At 40.6% G+C, this 15,668-nt stretch overlaps 1 protein-coding gene across 10 annotated transcripts in view; it reads left to right on the top strand.

Annotated features, from left to right (window-relative positions):
* The window catches only part of LOC307040716 (uncharacterized protein), a 109,190-nt gene that overhangs the window by 85,671 nt on the left and 7,851 nt on the right, over window positions 1–15,668 (top strand). For 5 of the 10 annotated variants that reach the window (XR_013808565.1, XR_013808566.1, XR_013808572.1 and 2 more), the window contains 7 exons: window positions 87–236; window positions 2,236–2,322; window positions 3,169–4,545; window positions 7,821–7,871; window positions 8,713–9,057; window positions 9,720–9,848; window positions 15,276–15,335. Coding sequence is in view for 1 of the 10 variants with exons in the window: in XM_079683842.1 (XP_079539968.1) it covers window positions 87–236; window positions 2,236–2,322; window positions 3,169–4,545; window positions 7,821–7,871; window positions 8,713–9,057; window positions 9,720–9,848; window positions 15,276–15,335 (2,199 nt within the window). In the remaining 9 variants the exon portion in view is untranslated. The remainder of the gene's footprint in view (window positions 1–86; window positions 237–2,235; window positions 2,323–3,168; window positions 4,546–7,820; window positions 7,872–8,712; window positions 9,058–9,719; window positions 9,849–15,275; window positions 15,336–15,668) is intronic. The other 5 variants (XR_013808571.1, XR_013808568.1, XR_013808569.1 and 2 more) reach the window with 5 other exon arrangements.

Here is a 15,668-nt window from a genome sequence, read left to right as displayed (position 1 = left end):
CGTGCTGGTGAAAGGATGTCGACGTTTAGCTAATGCATTCCTCGCTTCTTCTTTTTTTTCCCCTCCTGTTGCAATTTCTCCTCCAGTTTCTGGATAAGTCGAAGGACGTTTTGCTGAAGCACCAGGCGAGCATCAACGAGCTGAAGAAGGCCCTGAAGGAGCCCAACAGCAAGCTGTCGGTCCGCGAGAAACGTCTGTCGGGAACCTCCCCGACCGGCACGCCGGAGAGGAAGGCTGTGAGTAGAATAAAGGGGGAGGGGGGGCTTTGCGATGGTTAATATCTCAAGTCCAGTAAACTCTGATGCTTGACATTACATTAAAGGGCATTCACTTTCCCATATGGCCGCTGTCCTGTTGAATTGAGCTTTTGAATGCCTCAGTCGAAGCAAAACCGGGCATATTACGTGAGAAGCCTGATATGGTTGATACATTTCTGATCAGTGTGCGGAAGTCTTCGTAGGTGGGATGGTTCAAACACTGGGGCTTTCATTAAGGAGGCCAATGTCTGTGTCTAGTGTCAATTCAAAACGTACTCAACTTCGACTTTTGTCATTTTGCATCCATTTTACTCAAATGACCTAATAAACACACTTATTTATAGCCGAACCATGATCTTTTACTAAACACAACTACTAGTGTTTTTTTTTTTTTTCAATTTACGGCATTGCCAAGGTAGTTTAGGAGAAAAATAAATTTCCCCCAGAATATGATTGAGAATGCACTGTAGTTGTACGGTAACGTATCTTTTTAGAAAGGGTTGTAAACTTTATTGAAAAGTAAGCTCTTTTCATTTATGAATAATTGATCCAGAGTAGACTGAATAATTCAAGCCAGAAGATATGCTGTGTGATTAGTGAAGGTATTTATGGCTATTCCTTTTCCTAGAGGCAGTTAAAACGTGCATCCCCTTCCCAAAGAAACTGCTACTCACAGAAACAAGAAAAGTGTATAATGAAGTGCATCTCCCTGGTGAGCCATAATAATTCTGACAGTAGCTCAGAGGTACTTGAAGATGACTGACGGGCAGCACAGCAGGAGGCTTCTTGATGAGATTAGATGTTTTTTTAAGATCTACCCAATGTGAGGCACTTGAGACATAATCATCAGTTATCTTTTTTTGTTTTCCTTGATTGCCCTGACAGGGACACAGTCTTTTCTGTATGCCAGATCACAAAAGCTCTCAACTTTTTGGGTAATTAGGCTTTTGAAGGAAGAGCCTTGAGATTTTAGACGTTCAAATAGGATGGTTTTGTTTTTTGTCAGTGACTAAATTGTCTTCAAGCAATCTCTCATCTGCTGTCTTGGAAAATCAGATTATGCCCATACAATGTCAAATGTTGTCTGCGGCAGAAAATGTAATTTGCACAGTTACTTATTCCAGGTATTATTCAGTTAGCCTGACAGTCGAAGGCGGGGGAAGTCGCTGTGCTCTGAGATTCAGTTGAACTCAAGCCTTTGGTGTAGTAACAGATATTTGCATTGCAAATTTGGTTTTGTGGATTTGGTGGCTTTCAGCTCGTCTGGATTACGTCTTTTCAGTTTGAAGTTCATTAGAAGGTTTCTACAGAATGACTTAAAGAGACAGTTAAATAAAACATATACATTATTCCAATTACCGGTAGTGCTATCATTCAATCTAGATTGTTTTTGTGTGAGTTGAAGAAATCATGACTCGGAAACTCAAGATTCTCCTCAAACTATGGTGTGAACAGTTTGTAGGAATGTAGGAACTGTTTTCTTTCCAACTATCTACCTCTACCAACTGTATCACCAAACAAAATCTTGCATCTTCTCATTTGTTGGTGGGTGTAGTTTGGTAGAAATAAAAATAGTTCCTACATGCTCTCAACATGGTTTATTACCTTAAGTAATTGGATTTCTGGAAAAATACATTGTCATTGAGTTTTCCAAAGCCTAGTGCGATCTTCCATTTTGTTGGAAAGAGGGAAGACTTCTCTACGTCCGATATCTTCAACAGTTGGCAACTCACACCCAAACAATCTCAATTTATGAATAGCGAATCCGGTAAGAGGCAACATAATTATTTTAGATTAAAAGATGAACTGTCCTTTTTAAAACCTATTAGCACTGATCCTTTCCAACGTTCCCATGTTCTCGTTCTTGCATGAAATTGTCTACTGCGAGTCTTACTAATTGACTTCCTCATTTCGAGTTTTAGCTCTAACAGCATTTCTCCCTTTCCTTTAACTCTCTCCTCTGCCTCGTGTCGGCCAGTCGGCGGTCCGAGCAGTGGGGAAGGACCCTGTTAACAGCCTGTCTGTTGAGGGTTTCGTCCAGAAGACGGTGGTGACTTCACCTGAGGTTACATATCTCTCACTCTTTCTGTTTCATGTTGTTTATGGCATTTGTGGATTGGTGAAATGCACTGCCTTGTGTGCATCATTATCATTCATATGTCGATCATATTTGAAAGTGACACTGCCGGCAAAGACATTGTGTTTAATGATCTGGTGATTTTAGACATTTTAGATTTGACTTTACTTCAGTAACATGTCTTCTTTCAGAAAGGAAAGAAAACATGCAAAATACTAATTTAGGTCTTGTATATCTGCTTCTGTACATTTCTCCTCAACCTACCAAAAGTTGGATATGTAAAACCTTTAATACAAAACATTGTTTGGAACGATTCACGGTTTTTGTGTCCATCCATCATTCATATTCAGATTTTTTATAAAAGGTTTATCCTAAAAACATTGTGCAGAGGAATGTTCCATGACAACGTGTTATGGATTGATACAAAAAGATACTCAACACCCCAGCTGTAAAAACCTCTGACTCCACATGTCAACAAAATGAAACAAGAATTTTGAACCTGGCTTAATCAAATGTTCAGATTCACATTAGCTCATATGTAATGCCTGAATTGCATATTTAAAACACAATTTGAGAAACCACTCAAACACATAATTGCTTCTTGTAGGCGATTAACCGGGGAAGCATACGTGTTATAGTTAAATCCTATTCACTTGGGGTATCTTTCCTTAAGAATAAATCCCTACATGCAATTTCATGATCATCGAACCTTCCCATTGTACCAGTTGAACATTGTGTTCCCTTTTCTGTGATTCAAATGATTGCGTAGGTTTAATTATTTGCAGCAGCTGTGCTTGGCATGTCTAACTGTGTTTAATCTATACCAACATGTAGGGCTCTGAGGAGTGGGTATTGATTGAAAAACAAGAAACTTATCTACAGGACCAAGACTGGAAGGCAGAAGAAATGAACAAATTGGATTCTTCATGGGAGAAAGAAGAGCTGGAAAAAGAGATAGACATAACCAAGATGATAAATAAGGAGGTAACAGGGTATGACAGCAAAGAAATGAAAAGCCATATTGATGAATTTTCATCAACCAAAGAGGCAGAGGAGTGCTCTGAGCCACGGCCGACTAACAAAAGTCGTTTTATGGTTCAATTATCTGAAAATGCAGACTTGAATCTTGACAAATCTCAAAGTAAACTATCTCAAGACTCCGACCCCGATGCAAACAATGATTTGACCCCGGGCTCACAGCAGATGAAAGACCGTACAGCTTCGAAACCAAGGAAAAAGAGGAGACCCCAGAGCTTAAACCTGGGTATGCCTCCCGAGCTCATTTACGGGAAAGAAAGCAGTGACTCTACTGACGAAGACAATAACGGCTCAGACTTGGACCTCAGTCCAGAAAAAAAAACAAAAGCCGGAAATCATTGCGACCTATCGCCAGTGGAGATGGTGAAGGATGATCAGGGATCAGAAAAAGATGAGTCTTTCGGGGTCTACAAAGACGACCAAGAAGATATACCCGTAGAGAGTGAAAACATGGAGGTCGAAGCAGAGCAGGTAAAGAGGAAAGTGAGTCAGGTCGGGCCAGCTGATATCGATATGGTGAATGGACCCGGAAAGATGGAGCATGATAGTTCAGTAGCAGGTGTTAAAGGGGAGTGTGGGATGAAGTCGCGAGGCCGGGGTCTTATTGACAACAAAGATCTAGCTGAGGTAAAGCTGCGACAGGTCAGGACGCATGAGAGGAAGATCAGTAGTTCTGGGGGAGAGGATATTGAGGGTTTATTGGGAGATAGAAGCCAGAGAACGTCTCTCCAACGACTGTCAGGCAGCAGCTTTCAGTCAGAAATCACCAGGATTGTTCCTCTTAAGCCGGAGCGATCAAAGAGTGTAGCGTGTAAGGACGAAAGGGGCTGGGAAGAGCCCACGGGACTCGTCAGAAGGGAATACCGCTGGTCGGTGGGTTCTCCGGAGGCGTCCTCGGACCTCTCCTGGACAGACTCCGCTGCCTTTCATCCATCTTTTGCAGCAGACCTGGAGGGAATCACTAGAGCAGAATATCCTGATGACAGCTATCAGTTTGGTAGAGGACCGACGGAGAGTCAGTCGTTCTGCTCAAAGATTTCAGCGCTTCACAAAATGGCTCCCCCGGCCCCGCCAGTAAAAACACAGAAGGCCCGAGAATCTGGACTCATACTGCGGAACAGCCGAAACCCTGGCAGGGAGCCGAGTCTGGACGCAGCCAAGAAGAGACACTCGGTAACTCTGCTTGGCATCTGCTATTCAGTCATTGGAAATTAAAGCATCGCATGAGCTTCAGACAGACTCGCACGCCATTTTTATTTTTTTTCTGCGTTTTCAGTGACTTGAAGTCATCCATCTTACTTCTTACGGAGCGGCACTTCTGCTCTGTCTTATTGCAAAATCTGTCAAAAAAGTTTTCCCAATTTCTCCCTTCTCATTGCCCCCAACATGTACCACACTGTCTGGCAAATCTGTACAGCTCACCTCAGTTTGATTACTGGCTGTGAAATTTAACAAAACAAAAAGATACAAAAATCAATATCTCATGTTTTGGTTGTCGGTTCGTCTTCACCTTCTCTAACTTGTGAGCCTCAGATTTCTTTCCGGCTCACATTGTTGTTTGTCAGAGGGTGGCAAAGAAAGAAAGGCGTACATATTATCATCGCTCCGATGATTTTTGGCACATCTCTGTGCCATTTTCAAACTGGAAATACAAAAACAAACGATTTATGGCATACTAATTTGAGAAAGAAAGGGGTGAAAGTGCTGCCATTTCTTTGAGACAGACAGCTATTATTTCACAAAATTGGATATAAATAGAGTATAGAATTGGTTTATGCATAAATAATTTAGAAACTGATAAACTTGCATGACCAGGCTTTAAAGAATATCTCTCCCTCCTTCTGATTGGTGATGATAAAGCATAAAACAGATGCAAAACCCCCCTCTGGATATGAGAGTAAGCGCTGATGTAAACACACTGGTTCCTCCCCAGCAGGCAGTGAGCAGCTCAGTGCCTGACACAGTCAGATTTGCTGCTTTCATTTCACTGTTGGTATCATTAGGAGCTTGCACGCTTTTGACACCAGAATGAAAGGAATTTGAAGTGAATAGACATGACAGCTTTCATCATTTCCCGCCTTTTCATCTGAGTCAAGCTCTTGCATATATTGGATTAAACAAGCATGAGAAGAGTTGTTGCGTAGCTCTCGGTTTGCAACCTCACTGGCGACTGACAATCATATCAAGATCAGATTGAAGTCGGGAGTGTGGGAAAATATGATATGCTCCTCCAGACTTGTGGACCCATTCAAACAGTCATTTTGGCAGGCTTTGAAATGCATCCCGGCACCTTTTTATTGGACTTTTAACAATTTTATTTGACAATATTTGAATGCTCCCTTTTTTAAATTCAAGGTGCGTAGTGTTGCAACACTTGGCTGCTGCTATGCTGGAAACTTGCTCATTATACAGACTGCATGTTTCTCTTCTCTGCTAAATCTAACTAATACACTTGGCTGTGGATGTTGTTGTTGTTGTTGTTGTTGTTGTTGTAGCAAGCTCACCTCTTTTATGTCCTCTATTGCTGTTTGTTATGTAGAGTATTGCCTGAAATTTGTGCTGACATCCATTCGGACCTGACTGGATCTGAACAGACTCAGTTGGCTATGATTGGGTCTGGCTGAATGCCTCACCTAAACTTGGGTTTGAGTCAATTTAAAATACATAATTAGCTGTTTTTGTATTTGTAGCTATATTAAAGTTAAACAATACATACGTTTTCCCTCACTTTAAATGCTATGTATTAATCCGAACTGTTTGGGTGTGAGTTGCTGAGTGTTGAAGATATCTGCTATATAAATATGTGTCTTCTCTCAAATATGATGAAACTAGATGACACTTGGCTTGTTGTGAACAAAGCAGCAAAATTACATTTGAAAAACTTTAGAACAATGTCTTTTTTCATTAGTCAATACTAAAGATATCCCTAGACCTAGTTGTGAGCATTTTAAAGAAGGATACATCTTACTTGCAGAAGGACCCTCTCATCTAGCTATAGCTGCTAGCTATCGTCTGCTAGCTATTGTTGACTAGCTATCGTCTGCTAACTAGTGTTGGCTAGCTATTGTCTGCTAGCTATTGTCTGCTAACTAGTGTTGGCTAGCTATTGGTGGCTAGCTATCGTCTGCTAACTAGTGTTGGCTAGCTATTGTCTGCTAGCTATTGTCTGCTAATTACTGTTGGCTAGCTATTGTTGGCTAGCTATCGTCTCCTAACTAGTGTTGGCTAGCTATTGTTGGCTAGCTATCGTCTGCTAACTAGTGTTGGCTAGCTATTGTCTAATAGCTATTGTCTGCTAACTAGTGTTGGCTAGCTATTGTCTGCTAGTTATTGTCTGCTAACTAGTGTTGGCTAGCTATTGTCTGCTAGCTATCGTCTGCTAACTAGTGTTGGCTAGCTATTGTCTGCTAGCTATTGTCTGCTAACTAGTGTTGGCTAGCTATTGGTGGCTAGCTATCGTCTGCTAACTAGTGTTGGCTAGCTATTGTCTGCTAGCTATTGTCTGCTAACTAGTGTTGGCTAGCTATTGTCTGCTAGCTATTGTCTGCTAACTAGTGTTGGCTAGCTATTGTCTGCTAGCTATTGTCTGCTAACTAGTGTTGGCTAGCTATTGTCTGCTAGCTATCGTCTCCTAACTAGTGTTGGCTAGCTATTGTTGGCTAGCTGTCGTCTGCTAACTAGTGTTGGCTAGCTATTGTCTGCTAGTTATTGTCTGCTAACTAGTGTTGGCTAGCTATTGTCTGCTAGCTATTGTCTGCTAACTAGTGTTGGCTAGCTATTGTCTGCTAGCTATCGTCTCCTAACTAGTGTTGACTAGCTATTGTTGGCTAGCTGTCGTCTGCTAACTAGTGTTGGCTAGCTATTGTCTGCTAGTTAATGTCAGCTAGCTATTGTCTGCTAGCTATTGTCTGTTAGCTATTGTCTGCTAGCCAATGTCGACTTGCCAATGTCTGCTCTTTTCAGTTAGCGGTAAACCAAAAATAGTTCCTACATGAAACTGATCAAAAACAGTCAAAAACAGTTTCTTTAGAAACCAAGTCATACGTTTGGGAAAACAGACATTGCTTTTTAGTTTTTCTATGTATTTTCTTTGTGCTAAAAGCATCACAAGCTGAGTGCCATATAGTTCCCATGTATTCAAGAGAAGGCAGATATCTTTACAGCCAATATTTCAATATGCAGCAGCTCACACCAAAGCATACTACATTGATAAATAGCACCACAGAGAAGAGGAAACATGTTTTCTAAACGTGACAATGTGCAGACTAACTGACCAGTACTCCCAGTTTAGGTTGGGACTGAACAATCTTACCATATTTTCAGGATCCAGTCAAGCTCTGCTGTTCAGATTTGTGTGTGTGTTGTGGCCTCTCTCATTTCACTGACCACTTCAGCTTGTGCTAACCTTCAGATGCTCTCTCTGCTCTTTCCTCTGCTTCCCCCTGCAGGAGCCCGTCTCTACTCCTGCCATTTATGAAGAGCCGTTTGCTGATTTCAAGGTTATTCATCCACCTTCATCATGCCTCACCCATCTTCTCTTTTCCTTTCTACATCCCTTAGGGCTAAACTGCTTCCCTCCCTATAACTGAACGACCAGTTTCTACTGATATATAAAACATATATAGCCCGAAGCCATAAAGATTGACATTTGTTATGGTCACTGGCTACTCAGCTGCAGTCATCCATCATCTTGAGTTGGAATTGAATGTGTGGGTGGAAAACAAAATCCCTTATGCTTGTCTATTGCAGACATGATCCAGTTTTAACTGTGATGTAATTAGCTTGTGTGTGTGTAATTAATGAGTGGCATTACTTACATGAGGGGCCTAAGGAGTTTCATTATAATCAAACGTTTTCCCTCCTCTTTGGATCCTGACCCCTTAAAACAGAGCGGTTTCATTTCTGATCTCGTGCCACGTGTTGAATGCCAGTACTTTTTTTTTGTTTTATTTGAATGCTTGGTGACAACTGACGGCAAAATCCACAAAACTATGAAGTTGAGAATGACGTTTTAAAAGTTTTCAGGCTAAGAGGCACATTTCATTTGGTATGTTCTATTCATTCATTTTATGCAATTTGAAATGTCCTTAAATACAAACCCTTTTCAGGCTCAAACAGTTAACTTTTCCTTTCTGACATGACTGCATGCCCTACAATACTGTACAAATGAATAATACACATTGCATGTACACTGACTCGGATTTTGAGACCTCCATGAATCCAAGCAAACCCTCAAACACAAGGATGCCACTTCCACTCCATATCATGACATCTTCGCCATCCCTCCGCCTGCAGTGATATAACCTCAGAGTGGTGATCCTGTCTCTGTACCCGTCCCAGAAGGAGCTCGGGGACAGGAGGCCTCTGCCCAGATTAGCGTCAGAGGAGGAGCAGGACCGGGACACGGTGGCCTGCATGAGAGAATCCCACCTGGGCATCGAGCGTAAATGTTCCAGCATGACGGTGAGCTCCACGTCGAGCCTGGAGGCGGAGGTGGACTTCACCGTCCTGATGGACCTCCACTCCGGATCCGAAGACTTCTCTAAGGGCACGTCGGAGCACGGAGAGCGGGGCAGGCAGCCTGAGGTGTGCCGGGAAGATTTTGAAGAGACCTCCAGGTTCTACTCTGCCCGTCTGATGGGCTCCCGGGACAAGTCTCCCATAGAGGAGGGAACACATCACGAGGTAGACTGATGAACATACTCTGGAGGAAATGTGTATTTGATCCCCTGCAGATTTTGTAAGTTTGCCCACTTACAAAGAAATGTACAGTCTATCATTGTAATGGTAGGTTTATATAAACAATGAGAGTAAGAATATCAAAAAGAAAATCCTTAAAAATAGAAATGTCCTTGTAAGTGGGTAAACGTACAAAATCTGCAGGGGATCAAATACTTATTTCCTCCACTGGATTCGTCCTTCATCATCATCTTCATCATCCCCCGCTGGATTCACCCTGCCTTGCTGGACTTGGTGCCATAACTACGGCAGCTTTTTATATTATGTTTTCTTGTGGTTGTTGTATCATTTTCCATTGTTTGCATTTTATCACGTCTGTTTATTTTGGTTCCTCGCTCTACTTTTTTTGTTCTTCTTGTATTTTGATTTATGAATTCTTCGCACATTTCATTGTTGTCTTTGTAGTGGATTTTCCCTGTTGTTTCACCATCATTTGCATGATTCCTTTAAACCAAACAATCCAATAAAAGCAAAATATTTTAAGTGTTTGTTCTTTTAAGTAAACATTGTTGAAATGCTTTGTTTTGAAAAATACGCTGTCTGCAAGAATTGCGTCATTTTCTTGCTAACAAATGATGACTTAACTCTACTGTTGTCGTTTCACACAGCCTCCCGTGGCAAAGAAAGAAGCCAGTGCTGTGAGTGCGGCCCACATCATGAAGAGGGCTGATAGCAAGAAGGAGACACACACAAATGGATCAGAGGCCCACTCCAACATCATGAATGCCTCACCGCAGGTAAATAAACAATAAGAATATTAGCAAAGCTAATTTATTGCCATAAAAAGAGCTGCATAATTCATGAATCTGCACATTGCATGTACTCTATAATAGCTCCACTGTTCCATCCTTTAGTGACATTATCGTGCATAATCCTGTTAGAAAATCTAAAAATCTAAATACTGGCGGTAATTACATTAATATTCTGTGATTAATCATGATTAATGACCCTATACCCGTCAGATGAGATGGGCAATCACGCTCATTTGTCATTTCCATTTTGAAAGGAGTTTCTAAAGCAAGAAACCCCTTTCAAATCCCCCTTTGTGCATCTCTTAAACGTACTACATTAGTTATATCTTGTAGGTTTCTCCGTTCAGAGGAAAGTATGTGTTGGACAATTTTGTTGGGCCGATAAAGTGTCGTTTGACTTTTTTTTTGCCTGACAGCTGCTGGCTGTAGTTTTTTCATTTATCCAACTGACACTGGTACGGATCTACTTGATCAACATGACACAAGTCCATTTGTATGACAATCCTTTCCCACAAACACAAACAACCAGTACTCTGTTGGTCAATCGCTCAGAAAATATACACTTTTGTACCACAATGGCAAAGGCTGCTTCTCTGCCTCTGATTGGCTAGTACTCGCTGCCTTCTTCTGTGGTTTTGTTAGTTAGGTCAAAGCTTGAGTTGATAATAATACAGTGTGTAATTTAGGAGCTGTGAGCCTTCGGAACAATGACTTTTTGAGTCTGGGTAACAGGCTTATGGAAAATGTCGATCAAATGGGACGTTTTCCAGACTATTGAGTGTTTAGAACAATTATGTGGCAGCCCTTTTATTTTGATTGTTTTTTTTGTATGTACATCATATTTTAAATATCAATGCTGAAGCTAAGGTATTAGCAGAAAGGAAGGACAATACTCATCACAGGACACAAACACCAGACTTGTAAAATGTTTTTCAGAGCTTTGTAGTCAGTTTTGATTAGAGGAAGACGCATGTTCCCTGGGCTCTGGTCGAATGAAGCCCAAATTCCCCAGACAGGGAGGACATAATAGCATCATCATGGAGTGATTAAAGTATTGACAGTGTATTAATGAGGATGATGAAAGCAGGTGTGAATCCCATTCATCTCCGGAGGCAAAGCTTTGAGTGCCCGCCGACTGTCCCACAGGTGCCTTATTAAAATGCAATCATTGCGCGGCTCACAATGCGGCTAATGGTGTGCGGGAGGGAACTCATGCATCGATTTAGACTGGGGGCCTTTTGAAGTGTCAGATCAGTGTTGAGTCCAATTTCAAAGATGTCAGAGTGAGATGTCTTTGGATGGGTGGAATAAAAAGTGTGTGTGTCTGTGCACCTGCAGCAAATGGAGGATGACATCATGGATAGGCAGACAAAGATCTACAGCAGTGACTCTGTTGAGCCAGCAGAGGGCGCTGTGTCATGTTTTCCTAGGCTCAACAGCAGCACAAAGGCTGGATGATGCCAACTGGCTGCATGACACTGACAGCCTCTGAATTTGGGCAGCGTTGCCACCAGACTGCAGTAAAAGCAATCTTTTCATCTTGAGGATTACCTCGATATACACTCAAGGAGTTTGGACATGCTGATATTGGTTTGATTGACACTCATGGCTATGAAATGTGTTGGCAATAAAGCCTTGTCTCTTACATAATGCTCAAGAGATTATACCTATGAGTATCTTGGGGGTGTTTTGACTTTATTACTTGGAGTAATTTGCTAACCTGATAAGCCCCAAGGTCCCCGCCGGCGGGACACTGTGTCTCAGGGGATCTTAATATTTAAGAACCTATTAATGTGTTATACCAGATTAACGGAAATAATCTCAGCTAACTGACGATATAAACAATATTTACCAAAACAATACACAAGTCTCATAAGAAGCATCTAAATGACCCCTTAGCGAAAAATGCTAACGGACATTGGCACAGAACTCAAGATAAAAGTACCCTTATTACTTCTCGTAGCTGCACATACAATATATCCGATTAAAGCTGAGGTTCCATAGATTATTTAGGTATATACTGTAGTATCACCACTGAGTGATCCGAACTTGCAACAGGGAAAGCAAAGACAGACATCACAACACGTACCTTTACGTAGCTTCTAGGGAGATCGTCTCACCGTAGCTGTTAATCTGATCAAAAGACGCGTTCAATGGCATTAAAACGAGAAAAAACGCGGCTAAATCGGTTAATCCATAGGTTGATAAAGTTTCTGGGCAATAATTTGAATTATTTATAATCCATAATTCCATTTGTATGTAAAAATCGCAGAGCCAAAGTTAGCTGCTAATGGTAGCCACCAGAGTGGCTGCTGCTTCCGGTCTTGGTTATGCGGCAGTATAATACACACACATGACCAAATAAGGACTATGTGGGAGTTCCTCTCGATTCCATTGGCTCTGACGGTTAGAAAGAGATGTCACATTTCAAAATCCAGCAGGGGGAGCCAGAGATATGAAAAATCCACCCAAATGGCCCCAGAAGAGGTTTTTTTTTGCTAAATCTGTCTAAAAATGTCAAATATCACTTGTTTTGCATCAATCTTGATACAGGGTACTTATTATATGTTGTACTTTGGATTCCTAAAGCTTTTAGTCTACTTACCCATCCTCCAAGGTTAGTTTTCACAATAAGTACAAAATATATTTTGGATGGACACAATAATTTACAGTTTTTTACCATGTTCAATCTGAATTTTCTTTAAAATAAAAAACATCTATATTGAATCTGACTTTTCTAAATCCAACTGACAGGTTTATCATTACTTTGAGAAAAAAGATTATTAATTTAACCCTTTTAGAAGGGAAGATATGGTCATTTGTTCTGGGAATGTCATTTTCGAGCCTGAAACCTGAAAAACAGGCTCGGGGTAACAATAAAATTAGACGAGGTAATAGATGTGGATTCAATAGGCTAAATACAATTAATTAGAAGCATTGCAGTTGCTCTAAAATGAGACGTTCCTTTTTTATAAAATCGTTTCAGATGTTGAATGGCTTGTTAATAACCTAGGCAGCGCAAAACAAATGTTTAGTTTATCTGATTTTAGTATGTGAGTTGGCAGTTATAGGTACCGTCCGCCTTAACTGCTCTTTGCCGTGTTATTGACATTGTGGTTTAGTTGTTTACTGACTTAATAACTCCACATTTTAGCATGTCACAGATAACCTTTCCAGTGTTTTGAGCAAAAAAAAATTGCAAGTAAACAAACTAAACCAAGTGCTGGAAGCACATTGACTCAAGTACGTACTGTGCAAATGTAGTCATACTTTACTTGAGTATTTCAATATTTGTATAACTTTTTACTTCCTTTCCACTATATCTCAGAGGGAAATATTGCACTTTTTATTCTACTGCAATAATCCGACAACTATAATTTCAATTTAGGTCAATATTTACCATGTAAATATCAGTTAAAAGTTTCAATTAGATTATTTTGAATACAACTTTATTAGGTTAGTTCAAATTAACCCTATCTTGACATCATTCAAAAGCTGCTTTGATAAATATTATTCCTATAAAAAATATATATATAATATTCTAATTTACATAAGTAAGTGTATATTTTTATTCTAATTATTCTGTACTTTTACTAGTAAGAGTTTGTACACGGTACTTTAACATGCAATGGAGTATTTTTATACTGCGGATAAACTTTACTGAATAAAAGGGGTCAATATCTCTCCCACCGCACACTGAACCTCACCCACAGACATGTTGTTTCCTGCTTGTGCTTCCATAGACAGGCATTGTGGCTTTTCACCACAGGTACATCTAATGACATTAATGACGGCTCCTCTAAACCCTGTCAGTGAGCCAGCATCACCATCAATAACACTTTGTCACGGCAGACATTTTGGCTCGTCATGGCAGTGAAAGCCCAGGTGAAACAAATGTCATTAAGGTGCACTTCGTTTAGTGTCTCAGTGAGCCATGACATGAGTGTGAGCCAGCATCCACAGTAGACCTTTTCTCACACAGGTCACAGTAGGTAGGCAAAGGTGTAGATATTGAAATGATTGATGGCTGAATTCTATTTGGCTGCTTTGATTTCAGGTATGCGTGCTCTCTGTTACTCTCACCGAGGCACTTGAAAGAAAATAGACAATGCCTGCTGTGAAAAAATTAACTGGTGTGCAGTCATTATTAAAGTTATGCTTGTGTGTAAACATGATATAATCGAGATTAGAGTAAAATCCAATCAGATGCTTCTGTTGATGCTTACTTTTCTCCCACAATGCAATGTAATCTTACTTGATACATGTAATGTGTCTTTCTAAAGTTGAATCAAGCCCCCAGGAAGTGCGACAGACTTTTATGCAAAACTTTACAGTGGCCAAACGATGGTACTACAACTTCTGTGTCAATCCGTGACTTCATTGGGCCCACAAAATACTTTTTCCCATTGACTTACATTAGGAAATACATGTCTGTGAATGAGCGGATACTTTTGTTTAAAACCGAATCAACTTATTTAAATCATTAGGCTTTGAAAGTTGTAAAACGTGCTAAAAGACAAATTAGTTAGTTATTTTGAAGTGTCCTTGGGCAAGATATTTTTAACCCCAAATTGCTGCTGTGGACACATCTGTTATTGAAGTGTTTGTAAGTCGCTCTCGATAAAAGCGGCAGCTATATGACCTGTAATGTATTGATGGCAGGACACTGTAACAAGTTCCCAAAACCAATCGCGGTGCCATTAATGAGCTTTCCCTCACTCATCTGGAGGCTGAACACATCTCAGTTCTCGAACGTCTTGAATACTTACCAGTACTTTCCTCCATTGAGCCTCTTTGGGATGCTCAGGATTAGTGTGCCCAACACTAATTCCAATTCCTGCCAATACCCAGATACTTTGCAAAGCCATTAACCACTCCACAGGCCATAATAAACAACCTGATGAACTCCATTTTGTAGCACTGCATGTGGTCACACCAGATGACTGACTTTTTGTGTTGTCTTCAGGCTAAGAAATTCATTTCTGTAGCCCGAGTCATGTGAAATCCCAATCAATGTCTTCTGAGATTAAACTGCACATTTTAGATTAGCCTTTATTGTGAGCAGCCCAAGGCACACCTGTGTAATTATTACGCTTTTAATCAGCACCTTGATAAGCTGCTCCTGTCAGTAGATGGATCATCGTGGCAAATGAAACACTCTAAAGTAGAGAGTATCATATCTTGTGTGTGCATAGCAGTTCAACAAAAAATGGGAGCAAAAACAAAGTGTTCATATTTTCAGCGTAAAGCCATTGTGTCTGCCTTATAACTAATCACTGATGTCTTTAATATTCTGATTGAAGTAATGCTTCTTTGATCCCCTATTGTATTTCTTTAATGTCGCTTGACTTTCGTCATCTTAAGAATTTAATAAAGACTCTGCCCACACACGTCTGTTTCTCTCTCCTTCAGAACCACGGAGGCGTCAGCCCGAGGGAGGCTCCTGCTGCCCTGAAAGAAAATGGCTCGCCTGTAAGTATCTCACAGAAGAAATACATCAGTGTGACAGCATGTGTGTGTATGGGTGTGTGTGTGCACAGCAGATAAATAAACGTTGTGCCATTGTGCTGCCGCTGTCTCCCTTTGTGACCTTGACCTTTACTTCATATCCTTCTGCAAAATTGTAAAAATGTTATGTGTGTGTGAGAGCCAATTGTTGACAGGACGTTGCTATAATACTTGTATTTGATGTCATCAAAATGTCTCAGTTTTATGAGACAGAAGATGTGGATGTCAATATTTTTAGATGAATTTGTGCTACTACTAGTGTTGGCAATAACAATGATTCCTCTGATTATCTTTGGT

Source organism: Notothenia rossii, assembly GCF_949606895.1.
Source record: "Notothenia rossii genome assembly, chromosome: 5".
Taxonomy (NCBI): Eukaryota; Metazoa; Chordata; class Actinopteri; order Perciformes; family Nototheniidae; genus Notothenia; species Notothenia rossii.
Note: the sequence above shows the minus strand (reverse complement) of the source record. Positions and strands in the feature narration are given on the sequence as shown.